At 39.0% G+C, this 22,011-nt stretch overlaps 1 protein-coding gene across 2 annotated transcripts; it reads left to right on the top strand.

The window, feature by feature from the left end:
- Window positions 1–2,605: 2,605 nt before the first annotated feature.
- rbms2b (RNA binding motif, single stranded interacting protein 2b) lies at window positions 2,606–19,788 on the top strand. Of its 2 annotated transcripts, XM_039800109.1 has the most exons (14): window positions 2,606–2,773; window positions 8,539–8,729; window positions 14,050–14,108; window positions 15,213–15,304; window positions 17,345–17,502; window positions 17,775–17,854; window positions 18,013–18,122; window positions 18,224–18,270; window positions 18,363–18,456; window positions 18,684–18,734; window positions 18,892–19,002; window positions 19,340–19,420; window positions 19,512–19,593; window positions 19,754–19,788. In XM_039800109.1, the coding sequence occupies exons 1-13, from the start codon at window positions 2,702–2,704 to the stop codon at window positions 19,587–19,589; spliced, it is 1,224 nt and encodes a 407-aa protein (XP_039656043.1). In that variant the 5' UTR covers window positions 2,606–2,701; the 3' UTR covers window positions 19,590–19,593; window positions 19,754–19,788. The 2 variants fall into 2 exon arrangements, with proteins under 2 accessions (XP_039656043.1, XP_039656044.1); XM_039800110.1 differs by lacking the exons at window positions 2,606–2,773; window positions 19,754–19,788 and adding an exon at window positions 4,150–4,531 and having other exon boundaries at window positions 19,512–19,595.
- The last annotated feature ends 2,223 nt before the right edge of the window (window positions 19,789–22,011 follow it).

The following is a 22,011-nucleotide window of genomic DNA, read 5'->3' as shown; positions in this document are numbered from 1 at the left end:
ACTCACAGCCCATCTGGCTTAATAACAATTGCACACACATTTCAAAACATAGCATAGATTGAAATAGGGGGGGTGGAGTGAACAACTTAGGGTGACCTAATTGTGGTCTGAAAACAGCCCAGTCGAAAAAGCATCAATATTTTGCCATAGAGAATGATAGAATGATGGCCTCTCCTGTCTCTGACTACACTGTCATGATGAAATCAGGATGAAATCCCTTGTGCATCTTGATCAACATAAGTATATAGGCCTGTGTTTCTATGCTGCTGAATTGTGTGGTTGTAGATGTATTATGCAAATGCCATGACTAGAAAAAACACACTGTATGGCTGAATGAACAATTGCATATGTTTTCTACACACTTGAGGCCTAATCAGTCAGGGTACGCAAGATGAAACAAAAGGGTCAGGGGATTTAGTTGCCAAGCAACTTCTGTTGATGAAAACACTTTTTATTCATATGATGAGAGCCGTCTAAAAGCATGACAACTGATGAAAAGGCAGACAGATGCAAGATCATTTCTGACTTACTTCTACAGTTATCTTATTTATCAAGCATTCATTGTAAATTTGGGTCAGGTCCAGAAACATAAAAAATGTGGAACAGTCATACTGTACCTTCCAGCGTTAACATTAGTGATGAAGAAGTAGATGTATGTGTAGAACTTCTAAACATTTTTGTCTATTTTGTCCAGGTGTTTCATTTTTCAATAACATTTCATTTATTTTTTATTTAAAGGCAGTAATCTATCTCATAGAGCTCACATGTTACTCAGTAAATAATGGATAGCCAGCCATAGAGGCTGTAGAAGTACAGTAAGAGCTGCTAACTATGGATTCATATCATCTGTTTAGTGCCCCATGATGGTCTACATGCTGTTTCAGAGCTTTTCCACCCTTAGGACATACATCTGCTTTATTTATAATTTATTTATTATTAATATGTCTTTGAGCGCATAAATGAGGTGCTTGGGCTACTCAAAAACGCATGAAAATTGGTACGCATGTCTGACTTAGTGAAAATTACGACCTGATATGGGTCTTGGACTTGGGCTTGGCAAATTGGCTTGATAGCACCCCCTTACAGTTTTAAAAGTTAAAGCCCCCTCCTTTAACTTTGATGTAGAGGCATGAAATCTGGTAGGCATATGTATCTTATCCATACATACAAAAAAGCCTATTGGAACAGTCATCAGCCATTAAAGATTAAAAATTCATGTTTTGGATGATTTTTACCATTTTTAGGGGTCGTACTTTAACGAACTCTTCCTACAGATTTAACCCAATTGACTTCAAAATTGGTCAGTACAATCTAAAAAGCTAAATTGCAAAGCTTTCCGCTTCTGTCCAACCTTGTGGGCGTGGCTAGATGTCAAATTACTGTTAAATGGCAATTTGACACCTAGCCACACCCACAAGCCGCGAAACAGGTAGTGGTTTGTAACTCGAGTTTACATTGTCCAATCTCCCCCAATTATTTTTTAGATTTAATGAGAGACCAGGCCTGAGAACATCTACAAGTCAATAATGAGTTTTAGTCATAGTGCCCCCTACTGGCAACTGGAAGTAGCCTAAGCCCTGACGAAAATCATTAGATTTACCTGAAATTTTATACGTTGTGGTTTAAACATGATAAATAGCAATGTATAAATAGTGTGTGCTCTCTAGCGCTACATAGTGGGCACAGAAAGTGCAAAAATTTGAAATATGTAATTTCTCTGGTCTTGTGCATTCAGTGTCCGACGGTCATGGAAATACACTGCCGCATCGACTGGGAGCCGCCGGCACACCAGACATGCGCAAATGTGAGGGCCCCTTTCATTGCTGCTTCCAGCTTTAATTTAAAGTGTCCCTCAGATCAGCTCAAACTTATTCACTTTTTGGAGTTGATCCTAAACACTTGGAGCTCACTCTCCATTTGTCATTGTCATTATGGCAAAAACTGAGAAAATAATAGACTGGCTGAAAATACCCTGATTTACATTTTAAGGCAGATTAACCAAAACTGGATAACATTTACATTTTAAACTTGAGAAATTAACACTATGCTACCTTCTGCATCTATATTTGTATGAAAACTGCATTTTTTCTGATGGTTTAGCTGATTCCGTTAACTTGCCACTACCTACAGTCAGCTTCGGGAGAAGTTTTTACTTTTCCCAAAAAATTTAAATACAGGTGCCACATCAGGACAAAAAGTATGCATTTTGAACAACTTATTCCAGGTCACAGTGAGTCATGTCTTCCTACTCAGAAAATGAGCTACGGTGCATTATTGTCTCTTGACCTGAAGCACAGTTAGCCTGCCCCTAAAACCAGCTGCTACTAATATTTACTGAAAGGGGCAATAGGATCGCTTTTGCACAAAGTCTTAAAATCACAATTTCTTTACCAAATCCTAAACTCTACAGGGTTATTTGGATGACAAGTTGTACAGTGGAATGTTATATATTTCCAGCAATATCTTGGTATTTATTCCCTTCATTATCTATTTAGTGGTTGAAGAGAAAGCTTGTGGGCATGAAACCCTGAGATAAAGTGAGATATCACACATAAGCATATAGGCAGTGTAGTGTGTGGAGCACATCAGAGTGCTGGGAAGAGCGACTCCAATCACTACCGCTGTTCCTGGCTCAATTTCCCTAGCTGACGTCAGCTGACTGCCTGGCTCTCCGCTCCTCCGGACACAGTGCCGTGTAAAAATGCTGCTCTCTGTGCCGTCAAGGACAGGATTCAACCCGTACAACGGCTACACCGGCAAAAACATCAAGAAGGTAAATAACAACACCCACAGCCCACTTCTACCCTCTCTCTTTCTGAACAGTGAGTAATTTTTCTCGATGCGGTGTTCGAGCCCTTCAGTTAAGCTGCTCGGCTGTTTAAGCTGCAGTGTCCTTGAAAGTGGCTCACAGGCGACGTTTAAACTCTCTTACTTGCTGTTGCAAACCTTTGCTATCGGCTTTCTTCTGTTGTTGCTACATTGTTGCAAACTAACACTGGGCCCGTTACATTGTTGCCTGTAGGTTACTACAACAGTTTGCTTTCGGGTTTTTTCCCCCCCGATACTGTCGCTGTTCTCTTCCTACACCCAGCCTGCACGTAGAGATCAGCTTATAAATGTGTTGTAGATGCTTGTAAGGATGCTAATAAAGGCTAATTATGGTCGACTCAAATGTGAATTCATGGGGGTTGAATCAAATGCGTAATATTTAGGTTATGTTTTCATTGAATTAACCACAAGTTAGCAAAGTTTTTTTTTTTTCTCTCTGTTTTACGCGTACTGATATGCCCCACCCCTTCACTCCAACTGATGATGACTGAGAGGGTTTTGCATGGCACTATGGAAAAAAGGAAAGTTACAGAGCCCATGTAATAAGGCTCATGTAGATGTAATAAATGTGGCTGTATGAGATGTGAATATCCATTATACAGAAATGACAACAGAGCTGGAACAGTAAGGTCTAATATTGATAAGCTTGTCTTCTCATATGAATAATTCATGGGGGGACATTCAACCACCTTTCTGTACAGACTATATAGATTTTTTTTTTTTATTATTCTGGGACATATAGAACATTACAGGTTTTCAGCAACAACTAGTGTAAACTAGTGAGTCATGTCTAGGAGTATAGTGCTGATTCTTGAAGAAATTGAAAAGAACTATTAAGAAATGTCTCTTAAATGATGTATTTCGATGCGTGACTCTCAGCCTTTTTTAAATAACGTTTGAACAAAGCTGAAATCAAATACCTCCCTCCTTCCCTGTGTTATTCCCTTCCCTGCCTCGAGGCTGACAGGAATTCAGATTGCTCAGATTAATGACCTGGAATTCCTGGAATCCTGAATTCAGACAATATGCTTATTTCAAGTGGAGCTCTGCAAACTTAGACCCTAATAAACCTTAAAAGAAGACATGCACACACTTGTTTTGACCCTTTCCCTTTTTTATATACACATTTCGCATTGTTCGAGCGCCAAAGTCACAAAGAGGGAAGGCTTATAAATCTAACGTCAAGTGGTAACCCCTGGTCTTTCTTTTACCACGGGAAAAAGGGCGGAGAAAAGAAAAGGATTAAGAGATCCCGCTTTCCTCTGCTTTCGATTAACTCCCCCCATTGTTTTTTCTTCCTCCCCTGTGTGTTCCACATACCTTGATTTCTTGTCTGTCAGTGGTTCAGTCCACATGGAGAAGAGAGTCTTAACATTCCTAGTAACTGATTAATCACACGTCCTAACAATTTTTGCTCTCTTTAGAGTGCTTGATAACCCCTTGAAAACAGACTCTTTTTTTAACCGTCTGTAGGATTTTTCTGTTTTTTTTTATGAAACTGGACTGGGTCAGGAGAAGAAGAGCAAGGAGACGTCTCACCTTTTAGCCACAGGACGCCAAGGATTTCCATTACTTTTCTTATTTGGTTCTTCCTACCTTTCACAAATTTTCTTGCAGCTGCAGAAATATAATATAAAGAGATTTTGTCTGTTAAACTATGATCTTTTCCATGGTGCCTTTTAAAGTTTCTTTAGCCAAGCAGGTAGGACTCCACATTTCAGATATTTCTGTCTCATTCAATATACAATATGTCATGTATTCATAAGCATGCACTTGCACAGCAGGAATAATAACTGTTCTGGCAATATAGAGATTATTTACTTGTGCATTATTGAAATTCTACAGTATGGCATTAGAAATAGAATTAGGTTGATAATGATAAGCAAAATATATATGTAATGTTGGAACTAATTCAAATAATGAATGTTTGACACTTTTTTTAAATTAATATAATTACTTTTCCTAGGGATTTGTAGGCAACTACTGTATATGCTTATATTGGGATACATGCTATTAAATAAAACAACTAAATGTGACCTTAAGAAGAGCTCATTATCAGTTGCACAAAATGTTTGTGTTGCCAGAGAGATACAACATTCAAGCGTCTGACAATCAGACTTATATCTTTGCCATTACTATAGAGTTAAAGGCATACATCCTGCCTCACTTGGCACTTATTGTTCTCTCTTTGAGTCCTTGAGTCACCTGCGCTCCCTACAGGCATCACCTCTGCTATCCAACTGTAATCACCTCATAAGTCCTCAGCTGCTGCCTGGAGCACACTCCCTGTATCATGCTGTTGACCATTTACAGTAGTTATGCTTCTTGCACAACTATAATAATAATAATAATAATAATAATATAAAGAGCTGATGTAACTTACTGCAACTATAACTGCATATTCTCTGTGATAGTATTTAGGATGCGCAGACGGAAGCAACTGAGCATCAATTGTTCATAGACAATATATGATTTGTTATTATACACTAAAAATAAATTCCTCTAGGGGTTTTCCATCTATTCATCATGTCAATTGTAAATATGTCGAAGCTGTATGTGCACAGGAGGATTTACTGTATTTATCAGTCCTCCAGGAATGTAGTTCAATTTAACGATGACAGCTTGAACCAAAACGTGTCCCACACAAAACACAAACATTTGTGCATTTCAGTGGAATGTAAAGAATGCTCAGATATGACACTGTGATGCATGTGAGGAACAATTTAAAAAGATTATGTGAGCAGCTGTGGTCTAAAGAGTAACAAGTAGGAAGAAAATCAGTAACATGCCAGTAGGTCAGGTTTTGGGCACAGACAAATGGAGCAGATATGACACCTTATGAGCATAAAAAAAAAAGGAACTTGTGATCCCCAATCATGCACATTTAAGACTCTGGTCATTCTTTCCAACCTTCCCTTTCTAACTGCATTTGTGCTGAACACATATTTCCCTGTGTTTGGCATTACCTTACATAGGTGGCAAAACACCTGGAGCTGGTGGTTGGGCAGGTGGGGAGTAGGTGTGGTTCTGACTCACTGCCATGTTTTTCTCAAAAGGAGCCCAGCAGAGCGGTCTTAATGAGACACTACCTTCTGACTTGAGAGCACATGAGAGGGATTAGTGTTTTCCGCTAACAAGCTCAGATCCTAATTAGACAGGCCTCACTAGCCAGGCTTGGGCCCGGACTCGGTCTCCTGTCAGATCCTATCTCCCCAGGCCTCTGCAGGTGCATCCCTCCTGATAGTCTGTGTGGGCTGCCTACAGTGAAGGCAAGGGAAAGCACAGGAAGAGGCTGTGACTGTGGAAAAACAGTGTACTATTGATGCTTAAGAATAGAGGGAGATTAGAGAAGAGGACTGAGATGAATGGGCACTGTGATTCTCTCAGCTTGACTAAAAAGACAGAAGTAAGTTCTGCCAGCCGATTCATTCATAAAACGTTTGTTAAATCGTCATATCGACGTTTTATAGAGTCCACGTCTGAAAGGGGCTTAAAGTTTTACTCTATGTTGAACAAAGTTTTGACAAGTGCGAGGAACGAAACTACTGTTAGACCAGGTAATACATTTAATGGGTGCATCTACCGTTTTAAAGTGTTAAAAAATAACAGTTAGCTAACGTTAACGTTACCTTACATCGGCAGGACATCCAGCTAGCTAAATGTTAGCTAGCTATGTTGTTGCTTCCACACAAGTCTTTTACAGCTCGGGAACACATTTGTTTGTGAGTTAATATTGCACACAATGCAAAATAAAGTACTAATGAACGTTGACATATAATTTAATACAGCTTTATCCCGTTTCCCTGCTACCGATTTTAGGCTTTGTTGTTGTTGAACTTCTATGTTGACTGACGTGACGTATGACCAATAAAAATGCGGTTAGTGAGCTCAGCTCTTTTGATTGGTCGTGGTTGGTTGGCGCACACATGATTGGTTGATTTTTCTTTCTTCCTGCCCACGCACTGTGAGAAATGTGATGTTCCCTCATGGTTTGTGTTTCTGGAATTAAACCAGCTGCTTAGAATAGATCCAGCAGAAAAATCGAGAAGTCATAATTAGTTTGATTCTAGCAGTCTTTTCACAACTCCCTCTCTGTTAATAAGCTGTTGGTCCAGAGCTGACCTTGTGGTGTTCAACAAGCAATCCCATTGTTCCCTGGGGCAGAGCTGCTGACCCTAACTAATCAAACAGTTCCTCCTCCGCCAGCATTTGGAGGAAGGCAACACCAAGGTCCACCAAGGCCAAACTTTTACCTCCATATCAGTTTGATTTAGTTTATTCCCAAACACGAACCATAGTATTAATATATGTTTTTAAATGCAAATATTGAAAACAGCCATTGCATAAAAGTATTACATGTGTGCACACATCTGCACATATATCTAAGATCCCTTATCACTGTCTTATGTGTGGGTACATTTATGCTTATTTTTTTCCCAGAAACAATGTCCTGGTTACTGTGAACAATCCACAGAGCTCCCTGTGAACAGTTTTAATTGGAACTGTTTCAAATACTCCCAATGAAAACGGTTTGCAAAAACCCTTCCAGCTTCAACCCACAACATAAAAGCCTCTCTTGCAGCAGTGTGGCTCTCAGCCAGTTTAATTCCAACCAGATTTTAATGTTATACGCTTCATTTTACATTTAATTGGGCTCACTATTAGCACAAGATAGGCAAAGCATAGATTCCGTGTATGCCATACATTTTTACAGTTTACGTTTCTGCCAAAAGTAGCATTTCTCTAGAATTCTATTCAAAAGTAGGTCAGTTTGAATGACACACTTAAATATATAATATTAAAGGTAAGGTCTCAACAATTACAATCAAAACAGCAAGGAATACTGTGTTTCATAAACAACCTGTAATAGATTTCCATTACAATCAGTGTACCATGTCCTTGTTTTTGCAAACGAAGAAATATTGTTTAAATAAGTCCCCGATGATATTAAGACAGGGTGTATAATTGTTTTATATAATTATTTAATAAAAGCTAGTCTATTAAGATATTCAATCTTACAACATTAAAGACTGGGTCATACTTAATATTCGAAAAAATATTACCAGCATTCCTTCATATTTGCACAAACTGATAGTGAACATTAACATGTAGGGCCACCAATAATTTATCTCCTGCCCAAGCAGGGTGTCCTGAAGAGACTATTTTGCTGCTGGCTGCTTATGGAGAAGTTAATTCATTTGAACAGTCAATGTTTGAAGTATCTGTGTAACCTTGAAGCTGATGATTTGTGTGATTCTTATCATTCTAAGATTTTACTTGCAAAATGTAATGTGCAAAATAATATTTTTCTCAATTACATTGTTTTTGTAATCATTAGGAGCTAAATTCGAAATCCCTATCACAATTTGATTAATTTCACAGCCCTAGTATATAAAAAAAAAACCTGACGACCTGTTGAGCCAGATGAAGCAGCTAGATTGCTATTGATATCCTGGCTCTGACTCTGTGGCCCCATTTGGATACTTTTGCCATCATCTCATTGTGTTAAACAGCCACTGTTGCAAATGTTCTGGCTTATTCCTCATAAGCCTGTAGTTTGAGCAAGTCAGTTAGTAAACCATTCCATATCCAGTTACCTACAGTACTGCATTAGTGTACAAATTTAATTCCATGTACCTAAAGAAGTATCTGCTTTGTGTACGATTGAACCAAAACCAAATCTGACTGTGCCATGTATTTGTTCTGCAGCAGACGTATGTGTCCCCCTACAACCATCAGATGGCTCCTCCAAGCCCCAACAACAACAATAGCAGCAACACCACCTCCATCAGCAATGGCAGCAGTTGCAATGGGGGAGAGCAGCTGAGCAAAACCAACCTCTACATCCGTGGCCTCCATCCAGGAACCACAGACCAGGATCTGGTCAAACTCTGTCAGCCGTAAGTCACCCAGAAACCAATTGCTCCAACTTCTATATCTACACCCAATAAATCTCTCTCTGACCACCGCTGCGCACATGAACAAGGTTAGAGTTACAGAGTAGATTAAGATAGAGTGATGGGTACATGGATAGATAGGCAATGGCTGGCTGGCTGGCTGGCTGGCTGAATACACCAAGGATTGCATGACTACATACTTGCAGAACTTCCTTACACTTGAAATGCACATTAATGCTAAACCACACCATAGCATGTATTTCTCGAGCGAAGAAGAGGGCCATATTTTCATCCATATGTTTTTAAGGCCCATCATTTAGTGGCCTTGTGGAAAAACCAACAGTCATTTTGGCAGCAAACTAAGTCCTTTCACTTTGGCACAGCTAAGCACAGACTTTCCAACAACTAGGCACAGAATGTTTAGTCTCCCTCTCTCACGCTAATTCTTTCTATATGTCTCTCCTCTTGCTCCTTTTTAGACTTTAGTTTTGACCTACATGAGTTATTGCTCCTCTGTGCTTTAGTCTTGTAGATTATCATCAAACAGTATGATGACAATGAGACTATGCTGTCCTAATTCAAAGTCATATTCTGCACTATAAATACCACACTATGTTGCTCATCACTGTGAGTCTGTGAAAACTCTGTTGTAGGCAGCATGTAGTCAGACATCAAACAACAGCATCATCCAATCCATCTGATATGTTTGTTAGGACTTCAGTGGAAGACATCAAACCAAAGTAGGGCTGAGATGAATGGTCTGGGTTAACTTAATTGAATTCTGGAGCCTGGTGATGAGGACCAGAAGAGCAGAGGAGAGGAGTAAGAGAAAAGGAGGGAAAAGGGGGTGAGAGAGATTGAATAAGGGAGAGAGGGAGGGAGAGGCCTGCTATTTTACAGCTGTCTGGAAGATATGGCTCACATGAGGCTGCCCAACCCTACAGGAAACGGCGAGCCCAAGGGAAAGGGAAAGACAAACAAGGGCAATGGCATGAAGGTGGGGGGTGGGAGAGAATCAGAGGGGGAGGAGTGGATGGAGTTCAGGGTTTGTGTGTCAGGTGGTGTTCTGTGGGGGTAGTTCTCATATTTCTGCTTTTACAGAGCAGATAAAATCACTGCATGAAATTTGCCTTTTAGCAGAGCACATTAAGATCAATGTAATTCTCGGATAAACTAGACTGAGAGAGGATAATGTATCCAATAATAGTTAATAGGGGAAGTGCGTGTAGATGAAGATGTAAAAAAGTAGGCAGAGTCATGGAGGGAATTTGACTTAGTTAACTCTAAGTTTAAACAGGAAATGTGTGCATAGTATTAGGACACAACACTCCCAAAGCTCCCCTCCCCCACACTGAGAGTTGTATATGCACGCTTTGAGTTGTACTGTGTAGAGAGTGAGGGATGAGAGGACGGGATGGGGGTTGGTTCTCCATCTCCGGCCCATGCAGTTGTGTCTCTGGGTGCCTCGCTGCCGCTCTGGTTCTCTCGCCCTGGTCCGTTTCTGGTGGTTGACCATGGATGGACATCGGGCTGAACTATGCTGTGCTCTCTCACACATGGCTGAGTCTCCTGGCCCTCTTTTCGCTCTGCATCACATAGTCTGAGACCTCTGAGCGCAATTCAGTACATGTAGAGCTCACAGCTTAAATGCTAGTCATAATGTGAAGTAATAGATCAGTGGGATTGTGGTATGTGCCCACAGTAATGATGAATATGAAAATATAGAAAAACAATGTTGGCATATCCATCCAGTCCAGTTGGTCGTATTTTATGGCTTAGAATCAGAAATGGTAATGTTAAATAGGAAGTTAACCGACACTGGGTGGATTCAATTGGCAGCGCATGTGTATAGCATAAATGATTAGAACATACAATTTCTGTCTGTGATGCCTTGAATGTCAAGTAAAATAAAAATATATCAAAGTGTTTTAATGTAGCGTTTAAACACAGATAAGACCAAAATGAAGATAAACAGGAAATCAGACACTATTAAAAGCCACTGAGTATGAATATGTTTCAGTGGATTGACAATTAAACAGAAAGAGGGAGAGAGTTCCATAATGTGAACTTCAATGATAAACAGTATTTTAGGATCAAATAAATGATATTTTGGTCTTCTTTTTTTTACATTTATTTTTTCACACGTCATCAATGTACCATTTAACACAATTTCATAAAGTACAATAATCATATACAAGGCGCGTGAAATGGGGAACCCCAAATAAGCTACTAAAAGCTTTTCGGAGGGGGCCCAATAACAATAAACAACAACAAAAAACATACAAACCAAAAACTCAATTTACCAAAATACAAAATAAAAAATACAACAAAATACAGACATACTTAAACTAACAAACAAATACTACAAACAATCAATGAACAATCCCAGCACAAACTAAAACAGTTAAAGAGTAATTAGCAATCATATATTATGAGCAATTTTTCCTTTAGGCTTTTCTTGAAGATGGAGATAGAATACGACACTTTCAAGTTTTCCTCAAGCTCGTTCCAAATCTGCGGGTCCCCTACAAACTACGCTCCTCGGCCTACACTTTAACCGTAGTTTTTTTGCCAGTAATTAGATATTTTTTCCTTGTGTCATAAGTGTGCAGTGGACGATTTATTGGAATAAGCTCACATAAACGGTAATTTAACCTATGGATAACCTGGAATATCATGCAGGAATTCTGATAGACATTATATTCAGTAAGCCTTAATATGCCAAGACGACGAAATAAAGGACGAGTGGAGATATTAGGCTCAGACCACGTTAATGCCCGTATGATTTTTTTCTGTAAAATCTGTAGGTTTTTCAAGTGGCTGGGAAAAGTATTACACCATATGACATTACAATAGTTTAAATGAGGCTCAAACAACGTTTTATATAAGATGAGAAGTGCTGAGTGCAGGAGAAAATGTCTTAACTTAAAAAATAACCCAACGTATTTAGATAATTTTTTTGTTAAATGATCAATATGACATTTGAAATTTAAACATTCATCAATAAAAATACCAAGGAATTTAATGTTTTTTACTCTATCAATAATTTGGTCATTTGTTTTAAGACAAACATACCTATTTTTCATTTCATTTTTGTTGGAATGAAACACAATGTAGTTTGTCTTTTTGATGTTAAGAGATTACACCGAAACCAAATTTCTACATTTCTTGCTCTCTATTTACTATTTCTTGTAATTCATCTGGACTCTTATGTGACATAAATAAATTTGTATCGTCAGCAAATAAGACTTTATGTAAAGTCATGGTAGAATTTTCAAAGTCATTAATATATAATATAAAAAGAAGAGGGCCCAAAATAGATCCCTGAGGGACTCCAAATTTGATGGGTTTGCTTATGGAAATTTGTATGTTAATATTTACATATTGTTGTCTGCCAAATAAATAACTTGTAAACCAGCTAAGTGCTACTCCTCTGATTCCATAATGATGTAATTTATTCAATAAAATATCAAAATCAATAGTATCAAATGCCTTAGATAAATCTAAAAATATGCCTATACCACAGTCACCTTTATCAATGGCATCATTAATCTTTTCAATCAGCTCTAGCACAGCCATACATGTAGTACTTCTTTTCCTAAAACCATATTGAGATGAAGCAATGATATATAATTTATTGAGATAGCCATTTAACCTATTGTACACTACTCTCTCTAAGACCTTAGAGATTGTAGGCAAGATTGATATTGGACGATAATTGGTCATATCATTTTTATCCCCAGATTTAAATATTGGTATAATTCTTGCAGTTTTTGCCCTTTTTGGCACAATTCCAGATAGAATTGATAGATTGATACAATAAGTAAGTGGCTCCATGATATCACGTGCAATGGCTTTCAGAATTTTACTACAGATTTCATCCTCACCAGCAGTGTATGTGCTTCGCAAGTTTGAAATGATGTTATAGACTTCATGGCAATCAGTAGGCTTCATAAAAAAAGAATTGACATAATTGCCCGACAAATAATGGTTAAAAGAAATACCTTGAGGTTGGTTTATTTTGTTAGAGAGTTTTTCCCCAATGGAGACAAAATAATTATTAAAGTTATTTGCTAAATCAATGTCATTTATTAAGTTATTACCTAAATGTGAGTATATGTCCGCAGTATTTGGGAGCACGGTGCAGTTTTGGCCCTTGTTAAGGACTTTATTTAGCACTTTCCACAACTTCTTAGAGTCACCCTTCTTAGAGTCTTGCATTGCCTTTGTATTGCAATTTGATATATATTTAATTCAAGTAAAATCTGAACATAATGTGTATTCAATATTTCAATATTTTTATTCCCAACATGTAGTATCATTCAGAATGAATTTAGAATGTTTGTATATTCCCGTAAAAACGTAATCATCTTAACGGATGACCTTAAACCACCTTGGTAAAGGAATAAAGATTTACAGATTTTTTTTTCTAAAGGGAAAGTAATCCTAAATTAACTTAAAAGAAACTATTTCCTTTCCAATTTGGAGTAATCCAACAGATTAACTGTCAGATTACAATTTTAGCAGGTCATCGCATAATCCTTACTAATTAGTTTTAAAGTGACTCTTCCCATCTGGATGAAATGTGGCAGTGGTGCAGTGTCACTGGATGAAAGCTGGTTTGCATTGTGAGAGGCACTAAGACCCTGTGGAGGGCAGAACGCTGCCTAGAAAGAAGCTGGTTAGTAGAATGAGAGTATGGCTGGGAGCCAGCATCGGACAGGACAGCCAAGGAGAGGCATATCAGATTACACTGCATGCACATGCCTGGAGAGATGGGAACCGATAGACGCTCTGCAAACAAGCTTTTGCCTGAGCCAGGCACTATCCTATGCATCAGCAGTGTATATAGCTGGCCAGCTAAATAGATTAGGCAGGATTTTAATATTGATAGTGCATTGTGAAACTATCTGGAAATGCACACATTTATTTTTACCTTATTGTCATGTTGGATTCCCCTTGAGTTATGATCCCTATTGACATCTATATTAAAGAAGGATGGAATAAGATATGGGTAATCTATAGTGTTTTTCTAGCATGCAGAAACCCACAGGACATTTTTTTTTAATTTAATTTATGTCCCGCCCCCTCTCTAAAGATTTTCCTGTGCACATAATTTGTTATCAGATGGTGTAATTATATTCAGTGTCATTGTGCTGAATCGGCCAAGTGAATTATAATTCAGTCATCATGGAGCACAACCCCTTAGGGTGTGATAAGTTTAGATTGCCTCAGCAATGTCCTGGTGCAAATATTGAATGTAAATAAGTCATTGTTTGCACTGCAAGGATGATCCATGAGTGTAAACCTCACTGTTTTTCAGGTATGGGAAAATAGTGTCCACCAAGGCCATCCTGGACAAGACCACCAACAAGTGCAAAGGTGAGGCGTAAAGGCATCAGCTGGGTCACAGTTACTGTTGAACAAAGGTGCCAAAGAACAAAATTAGGTTAATTCAAACATGGATGAACAATTTAGTTCATCCATGTTTGAATTAACCTCATTTTGTTTTGGAAAATACCTATTGGTTTAGCCAATAGGTATTTGTAAATTCGGTGCCTTCTTGAAGAATGTTTACGTTAAGACAAACTTTACATTTGTTAAAGTAATCTATGTTGTAGGTACTTCAAGCCTATCAGGTGCCATTGTTCTATTGTGATTAAGGCTGCAACTAACGTTTGTGAACTTTGATTGATTGATTCATCTGCTGATTTTTTTCTTGATTAATCGATCAATCGTTTGGTATAAAAAATGTAAGAAAAAAGAAAACTACAACATATTCACAAGCTGAAACAGAATTTGTACCATTTTTGCTTGAAAAATGACAAACATTTAATCAACTGATTGAAAAAGTTGCAGATTGAGCTTCTGTCAATTGACTAATGGATTAATCGAGTAATCATTGCAGCTCTAATCGTGATATATTTTGTGGTCTTGAGTAAATGTGAATCTGAAATTGAAAAAGGGAAATCCATAATATTTTTACATTATTATAACTGTATTTCAACTACTTGTATGGCAGCTAGTAAATAGCTGCCATAGCTGCTAGTAAATAGCTGATCAGTTTATCTATCTTCACTGCTTATCAACAACAAACAGGTGAAATAACGTCAGCGTAACACTAAAGAGTTTCTCATCTCTGCTGTAGTTTAAGAAAGTTACAGATTGCAGTTACAGCACATTGCTGATACATTCTTCTCAATAAAGCTGTTTGCATTTAGTCGCCCAGTGTTTACTGTGTGTTAAGCTCCACACTATACCTACCTAACAGGTGTGCATTGTGTGATAATATGGGCAGTGTTGTATAACTCGACATCTGTCCTCCGTGAAGAAGCACAGTCCAAACCGAACTGGCAGTCTCTTCAGATTTAAATACAATGAGTGCTTCATGAGCTCACATTACATGCTTGTGTCCACAGAGTCCTGTGGTTTGAATATCTCATTGTCATAACGTGTATGTATTGCTGTATGTCTCGGTCCCTGCAGGCTATGGCTTTGTTGACTTTGACAGTCCGTCCTCAGCTCAGAAGGCGGTGACAGCGCTGAAGGCTGGTGGAGTGCAGGCTCAGATGGCCAAGGTAAGAACCCCACTTGAGATGTCAATATTTGGTGGGCTTATTTCGTACGACTTGATGTCAGCTTAAATCAAACTATTGGTCAGTTAAAAGAGTTTTCAGCAAATGAAAAAAACTAAAACATTTCAGGCATTTTGACACTGTTAAAGCTATTGAGAGCTCTCTCTCTATCTAGCTCTCTCCTCATGTTTTTTTGTTTTTGTTATATGAGCCACGGCTCAGGAATATAAGCCAATTAAGCCTCAGTTTGTGTGTGTGTGTGTGCATGCGTGCTTGTGCGTTTGCCAGGCGGTGCACTGGGTATATGCTTAAATTTGTGTATTTATGGGTATTAATGCACTGTAGAATACTGTATGTGTGTTCAAAAACAAGAGTGCATGGATGTGTGTATGTGTGTTACGCTTCATAGTGGTGATAGTGTTGAGGGAGTGTGTCCCAGGGTCTGCTCTCTGAGCTCCCTGTACAAAGGACATGTCTGTTCTCCCTGGTGGCATCTGACTCAGTGTCTGAGCAGCTCCCCAGTCAGCAGGGCCCTGTGCCCAGCCACCCGCCCTGTCACACACACACACACACACACACACACACACACACACACACACACTTCACCAGCCTTGCCTCAACTGGATTATGACACACACGCACATGCACATGCACATGCACACCACGAACACCCTGGGAAAGCTGATCTCTCGTTAAGCTGGATCACTGACATTCATACGGCTCCTCTCTCACAGAATAACTTGATTTCACTCACCCCTTCACTCCGGGTTTACAACAAGGCTTATGTTTGCGTCAGATTTCTCTCTGACTCAATCTGACTCATTCGCGGTTGAAACCCGCAGCAGGTCTCTCTGCTCGCTCTCATGAGTTTGAGCTCCATCTCTTGTTCGCACTGCTTTGGAGGAGGAAGAGGAAGAGGAGGAGGAGGAGGAGGAGGAGGGAGGTGAAGGAGAAATCACCTTCACCACAGGTCGCAGCGATTACACATGCATTATTCATGGTTTGGAAATTAATTCACACTGCATTTACAGGTTTTTAATCACATCTGCACTCTGAGATAATGAATATGCATGATGGTTAGAGGGTGATACAGATTATTTTACAAGATGCTGTTGGTCAAATTAAATTTGTTAGAGCAGGAGGCAAAGAAAAAGCCTAGCAAATAGTTTGAAAGGATAAAATGCAACTGGCACTTTAGGAGTTTCTTTCAGGTTGTCTTCTAATAATTTAAAATTCAGGTTGAAAAAAGCTGCATAATTGGTCTGATTTATGCAAGCCAACAGAGCCGGCCTCTGTGCCTGCATTCAAGGTCAGGATTACCACATGAATATAACTGCTTGAATAAAAGCGACATATTACCATGACCGAGGTAACAGGATGATAATGTTTGCCTTGTGGGGACGGTGATAGCACAATGCTTTAGATGTTCTTCAGATCATTTCCAAAGGTCTTTGTCCAAAATGTCTCTGCTGTGATTCTCCACCGAGCGAGAGCACATAATCATTTTAAATCATCCATGGATGGAGAGCCATTTGAAATGTAATTATGCTTTGATATCACATTACCTGGATCCTGCACTTTCATCCTCCTAAGAGGCTAGTCTCACATAATGGGCCTGTCTTCTACCCTTTTGGTATTAACGTCTCGGTGATGGAGTATGAGAGAGGAGAGTGAAGAAGAAAAGGAGCGTGTTGGATGAATAAAAGTATAAGAGACAGAAATAGAGAGTCAAAATGAGAGACTGAGAGGTTCAGCTGCAGTCTAGCCAGAATACTATCTCACCATCTCTGCATATCTCTTTTCTCCTTAGACAGTTTTTTTTTTAAACTGGCTAATGTCTACTACTACAACTAGCAGACACCTTACACTTCCTGTTAAAAGTTTATATCAATTCCTTCAGGTTTTTGCTGGCAGCTTTTGTATGGCTCTTGAATTTCGGAGGGTTCCCTGACCTCATAATGCAGTTGTGACTGGAGAAAACAAAGAGCTCTGTCTGCTCCACATCCTCGTGCATTAATCCTCTCATGGCTTCCCTCCATTCAGCAACAGGAGCAGGACCCCACCAACTTATACATCTCCAATCTGCCAATGTCCATGGACGAGCAGGAGCTGGAGAGCATGCTGAAGCCCTTCAGCCAGGCCATTTCCACACGCATCCTGCGTGATGCTAACGGAACCAGCCGAGGAGTGGGCTTTGCCAGGTATAAGCTTTAGTTATTTAGTCACACGTATTAGGGCAGCTGGTTTAAGTCGATTAGTGATGGTGTAGCTTCTTGTGCTGCTTTGAAGAAAATATGCAGTTGCACAAATTTCAGTATTAATCATGGTGAGTGAGCCCTCTGGTGGCCAGCACAGGTAAGAAATCTCCAACTGGATATACTGTAATAGCACACAGCATTGATACCTTGTAACCTGCTACTATTAAACACAGTGATTGTTTTTATGAAACATTTAGTATTTCCTTTTCCTATAGGATGGAGTCAACAGAGAAATGTGAAGCCATCATCCAACATTTCAATGGAAAATATATCAAGACTCCACCTGGAGTTCCAGGTGAGGTTTCCTTGAAATTACATCTTGTTTGAATGTAGCATCCTAAAAAAATATTCAAAGAAATTTAAGTTGAAGAAAATAATCGTATCCAAAGAGTTTTTACATTTTTGATACTGAACATATATTTCATATAACATCATGTTTTCTTACTGGTCCAGTGCCGCCAGAACCCCTGCTATGTAAATTTGCTGACGGAGGCCAGAAGAAGCGTCAGAGCCAAGGAAAATATCTGCAGAACGGCCGGCCCTGGACGAGAGATGGGGAGACGGTGAGTTTATTTCTTCATGTCTTAATGACTTTTGTGAAAACGCTTTATAATGCAATACTGCGTGTGATCCGCCTCATAATGCCATCGTCTCTTTTCTCCAGGGAGGAATGACGCTTACCTACGACCCCACCACAGCCTTACAGAATGGGTCAGTACTACTACTCTGACAAATCCCTTGTATACCCAGAGGGAGTGCGATCATGTTGTGGTGACTAATAACTTTGTGTCTCTTTCTGGTAGGTTCTATTCCTCTCCCTACAGCATTGCCCCCAACCGTATGATGGGGCCAACCTCCCTCTCCCCATACATGCATTCACCTGTGTCCACCTACCAGGTAGTTTCAGACCCTCAAAGCTGCGGTGTTAGTTAGTTAAGATGCTAAACTGTGACGTACTGGAGTTTAACAAAGCCCAGACCTGCTGTCACATACCTATAAATTGGGAAACATAAGTTTCCATTAAAAAATGCTTTAAATCTAAAAACAATACAGCAAAATGTATGGCGTTTTGCTTTAATATTATGTAATCTTCTGGTACGCGTGTGTCTTTCTTGTTCCTCCAGGTACACAACCCATCCTGGCTACATCATCAGTCGTACATCATGCCGCCCACAGTGAGTATCTTGAATCTTAAAGCTGTTGGCCTTCCTCCCTGTTTTTGTTGCAGGAGAAACTTTTTAATATTCTGCTGCCTTCACATTCTGTCTGTCCGTTGTTTTAATGGCAACTTGAACTGCTAACACTGCTGTGTGTTGTTGTTGTTCTTTATAGGGAGCAGTCCTGACGCCAGGAATGGACCACACCATGTCCATCCAGCCGACCTCCATGATGGGGCCCCTGACACAGCAGCTCAGCCACCTCTCCATGGGCGGCAGCGGCACAGTCAGTACAGAGCAGACTATTTAGCATTCAGCTATTATTTATGTTTAGCGGTTAACGATGCACAAGGCAATTTGACCAGTCCATGATTGTGTTATACAAAAAGAAACCAAGGAAATCGGAGTGCTTTTACTGCTTTTAAGGATCTGCCGAATCCTTATGCTGGAGATAGCTTGACCTTTATTTGGGCAAATCAACAGAGTAAGAATCGGATGGGATGTTCTACTTGTGTTGCAGCTTTCCTTTGTAATCATATATAAATCTTGTCTAGTGCAGCTTTATTTGTATTATTGCCAATGTAGCTGTCAGGTCTAATGTACTTATCATCTCCACTCTGCAGTATATGCCTGCAAACACATCTATTCAGGGGACCTACATCCCCCAGTACACCCAAGTGCCTTCCACCAACATCTCAGTTGAGGTAATGACTCTCTGTTTTCTCTCACTAGAACAGGTCAAATGTTATGTGAAACAATCACTTATGGATTAAATCTTTGCTGCCTCCCTCTCAGGAAAGTGCCGTCCAACCACCTGTTGCCATAGAGACACCCACAGAACACACAACCTACACCTACCAGCATAACAAGTGACGAGGTGGGTTTTAATCCTTGCAAGTGTCTGTTTGTTTTGTGTCTCTGTATGTGCATACATTTTTTGATGCCGCTACGATGTTACTGAAAAAGGAGACGGTGCAGCAGCAGCAGCAGCAGCAGCTCTTGTTTGTAATTGGCTGGTCTTGTCACCTTGCTGTCAGATCTTCCTCTGGAGCCGGAGTGACTCTCAAAGGGACTGTTTCAATGACAAGACAGAGTGGGTAAAACAAAGCCATAACATCACAACAAAAATTTTATAACGTTATTATTCTTTTTGTAATATTACTCTGGAGAGCTAGAATGAAACCAGTAGAAGAACATCTCAACACCATGTTTTATTTTGAGTCATTCTTTGTTTTGACTTTTTTGTAAGATATGCTGATTTTACTTTACTTTTTTTGTCTGATACTTTCAGGCGTTGAACCTGCCTTTGTGTATATAATTCTTTGTTTTGGTGTGTTTCTAGCTTCATGTGTCCTAGTTTGATTGATTGGTGCAAATATTTGAATACAGTAGGCCTAAAAAAGAAAGAAAACTATATCATTCAAAAAACTGATGCGTCATATTTTAGACGGATATGGTGCTGGCTTGGATTAGCGTCTCCCGAAGTCGCAGCAAGTTGATCAGGTATAAAACCTTACAGTACATGAGGCGGCATCGCTTCTTTTTGGCACTTGACTCTCAAATAATGTATAGTTCCAACAAATCTCGACAAAGCTTCGGACAATCAGAAGATTACAAAGAAGAAGAAAAATTTTGAAATGATTTCACAGAGAAGACTTCTTCAAAAGAGCTAAATAGATTTAAGGCATTCCAGAGATTATTATCAGAAAGTTCTAAATATTGGTTCACGTTAAGCTGCTCCACCTGATAAAATCCAAAGTTGCTTAACAGGGATCATACAGAGCTGCCTGTAAATAAGAGATTTAAATGTATTTAGGCTTTCCTTTGATTTCCTTTCATCAGTGTAGTAATGCTTCATTTATTTTAATAACAATAGTTTACCAAATTGTCTGAATATAGCAATGTAGTATGTATTGCTGTGTTTTCGCTTTTTTCCTCGTTTCCCTTTTTTAAAAGGGGAAGCTGAATTACATCCATACATTTTCTGAAGCAAGAATTAGATGTTGTTATTAGAGTGTGAAGTTCTTATTACATAGACATGGAGATCAACTGGTAAAGCGTGGCTCTGTCCTGTTATATCTACAGAAAACACTATCAAGGTTTATTATAGGGATTGTTATGGCCAGTACGGAGATGCTTTAATGCTGGCATTTGTTGTGTGTTTGCATCTACTTCTGCATTTCTGTTTTTCACCCTCATGTTTGTTTGTTTTTTACATTTCCTATTTAAAGGTTTTTAAAATTCAGTTTTAATACTTTTAAGATTGATCCTATTTTTCAAAGAAGTTTTGTTTTTATTTTTTAGTGTGTTGTGTGCTTCAAATAGTGAGAAATAGATGTTTTCAACGTTTTTTTTTTGTTTGAAATAGTGATTTGTTTGTATGTTTGCATACTTCTCTCGTTCTGGTTTCAGTGTTGATGTCAAAGAAGCTTTAATGTGTTGTGTGTGTGTGTGTGTGTGTGTGTGTGTGTGTGTGTGTGTGTGTGTGTGTGTGTGTGTGTGTGTGTGTGTGTGTGTGTGTGTGTTTTTACAGACATTTCAGTTCTGTCTGTGTCACAAATGTTGGCACTTTGCAAACATGACTCCTGATCATGGATGAATTATGAATGCTAGGTTCAGATGCATTGTTACAGAGTTGTGCCCCAAGCAGTTGGGAACAGTGTAAGAGAAATATATGTTCAAAACCTCAACTTACCTCATCTTGCCAGAGAAATGTAGATTCAGTTTGTGTACAAGGTTCACAGGCAATAACCAACTACAGGAGGTCTCATGGCTGTTCACAGCTGGTACTGTGTCCACATCCTTTAACTCTTCCGTCCAATGTTCGGAAAACACGCCCAAGGTCTGACGATCTATGCAATTAATTTATTATCCTAATAAATGCTATACTGCAGATATCCAAGAAACACCTTACATTTCATGACAATGGATCACCTCACAATATGACTTCATATTTTACCTTACAAAACTTTTCTTTCATTTTACATACGTTGAGATTTTTTTTTTTTTTTCTGACTGATACATTCATTTTTGGTTCATTAATTGTTAGTAAAATTGCTGCATTAAAAGGGAACTATTTCATACCAAAATGTTGTTGTTAATATGACTTTAAAAATGTAGGAACTCTAAATAAATCAAATATATGGCAGGTGTTGCCCACTTGTCTACCCAACTTTAATTGTACATGGACACGACGTAGATGTAATTCACCATTGAATCCAGTTGCAATTGTGATGTTCTGGTTAAATTGTGTGTACCATCTGGTCCTGTTTGTTAACTTGCGTTCTTGCTGAGT

Source organism: Perca fluviatilis, chromosome 5 (genome assembly GCF_010015445.1).
Source record: "Perca fluviatilis chromosome 5, GENO_Pfluv_1.0, whole genome shotgun sequence".
NCBI classification, from domain to species: Eukaryota; Metazoa; Chordata; class Actinopteri; order Perciformes; family Percidae; genus Perca; species Perca fluviatilis.
Note: the sequence above shows the minus strand (reverse complement) of the source record. Positions and strands in the feature narration are given on the sequence as shown.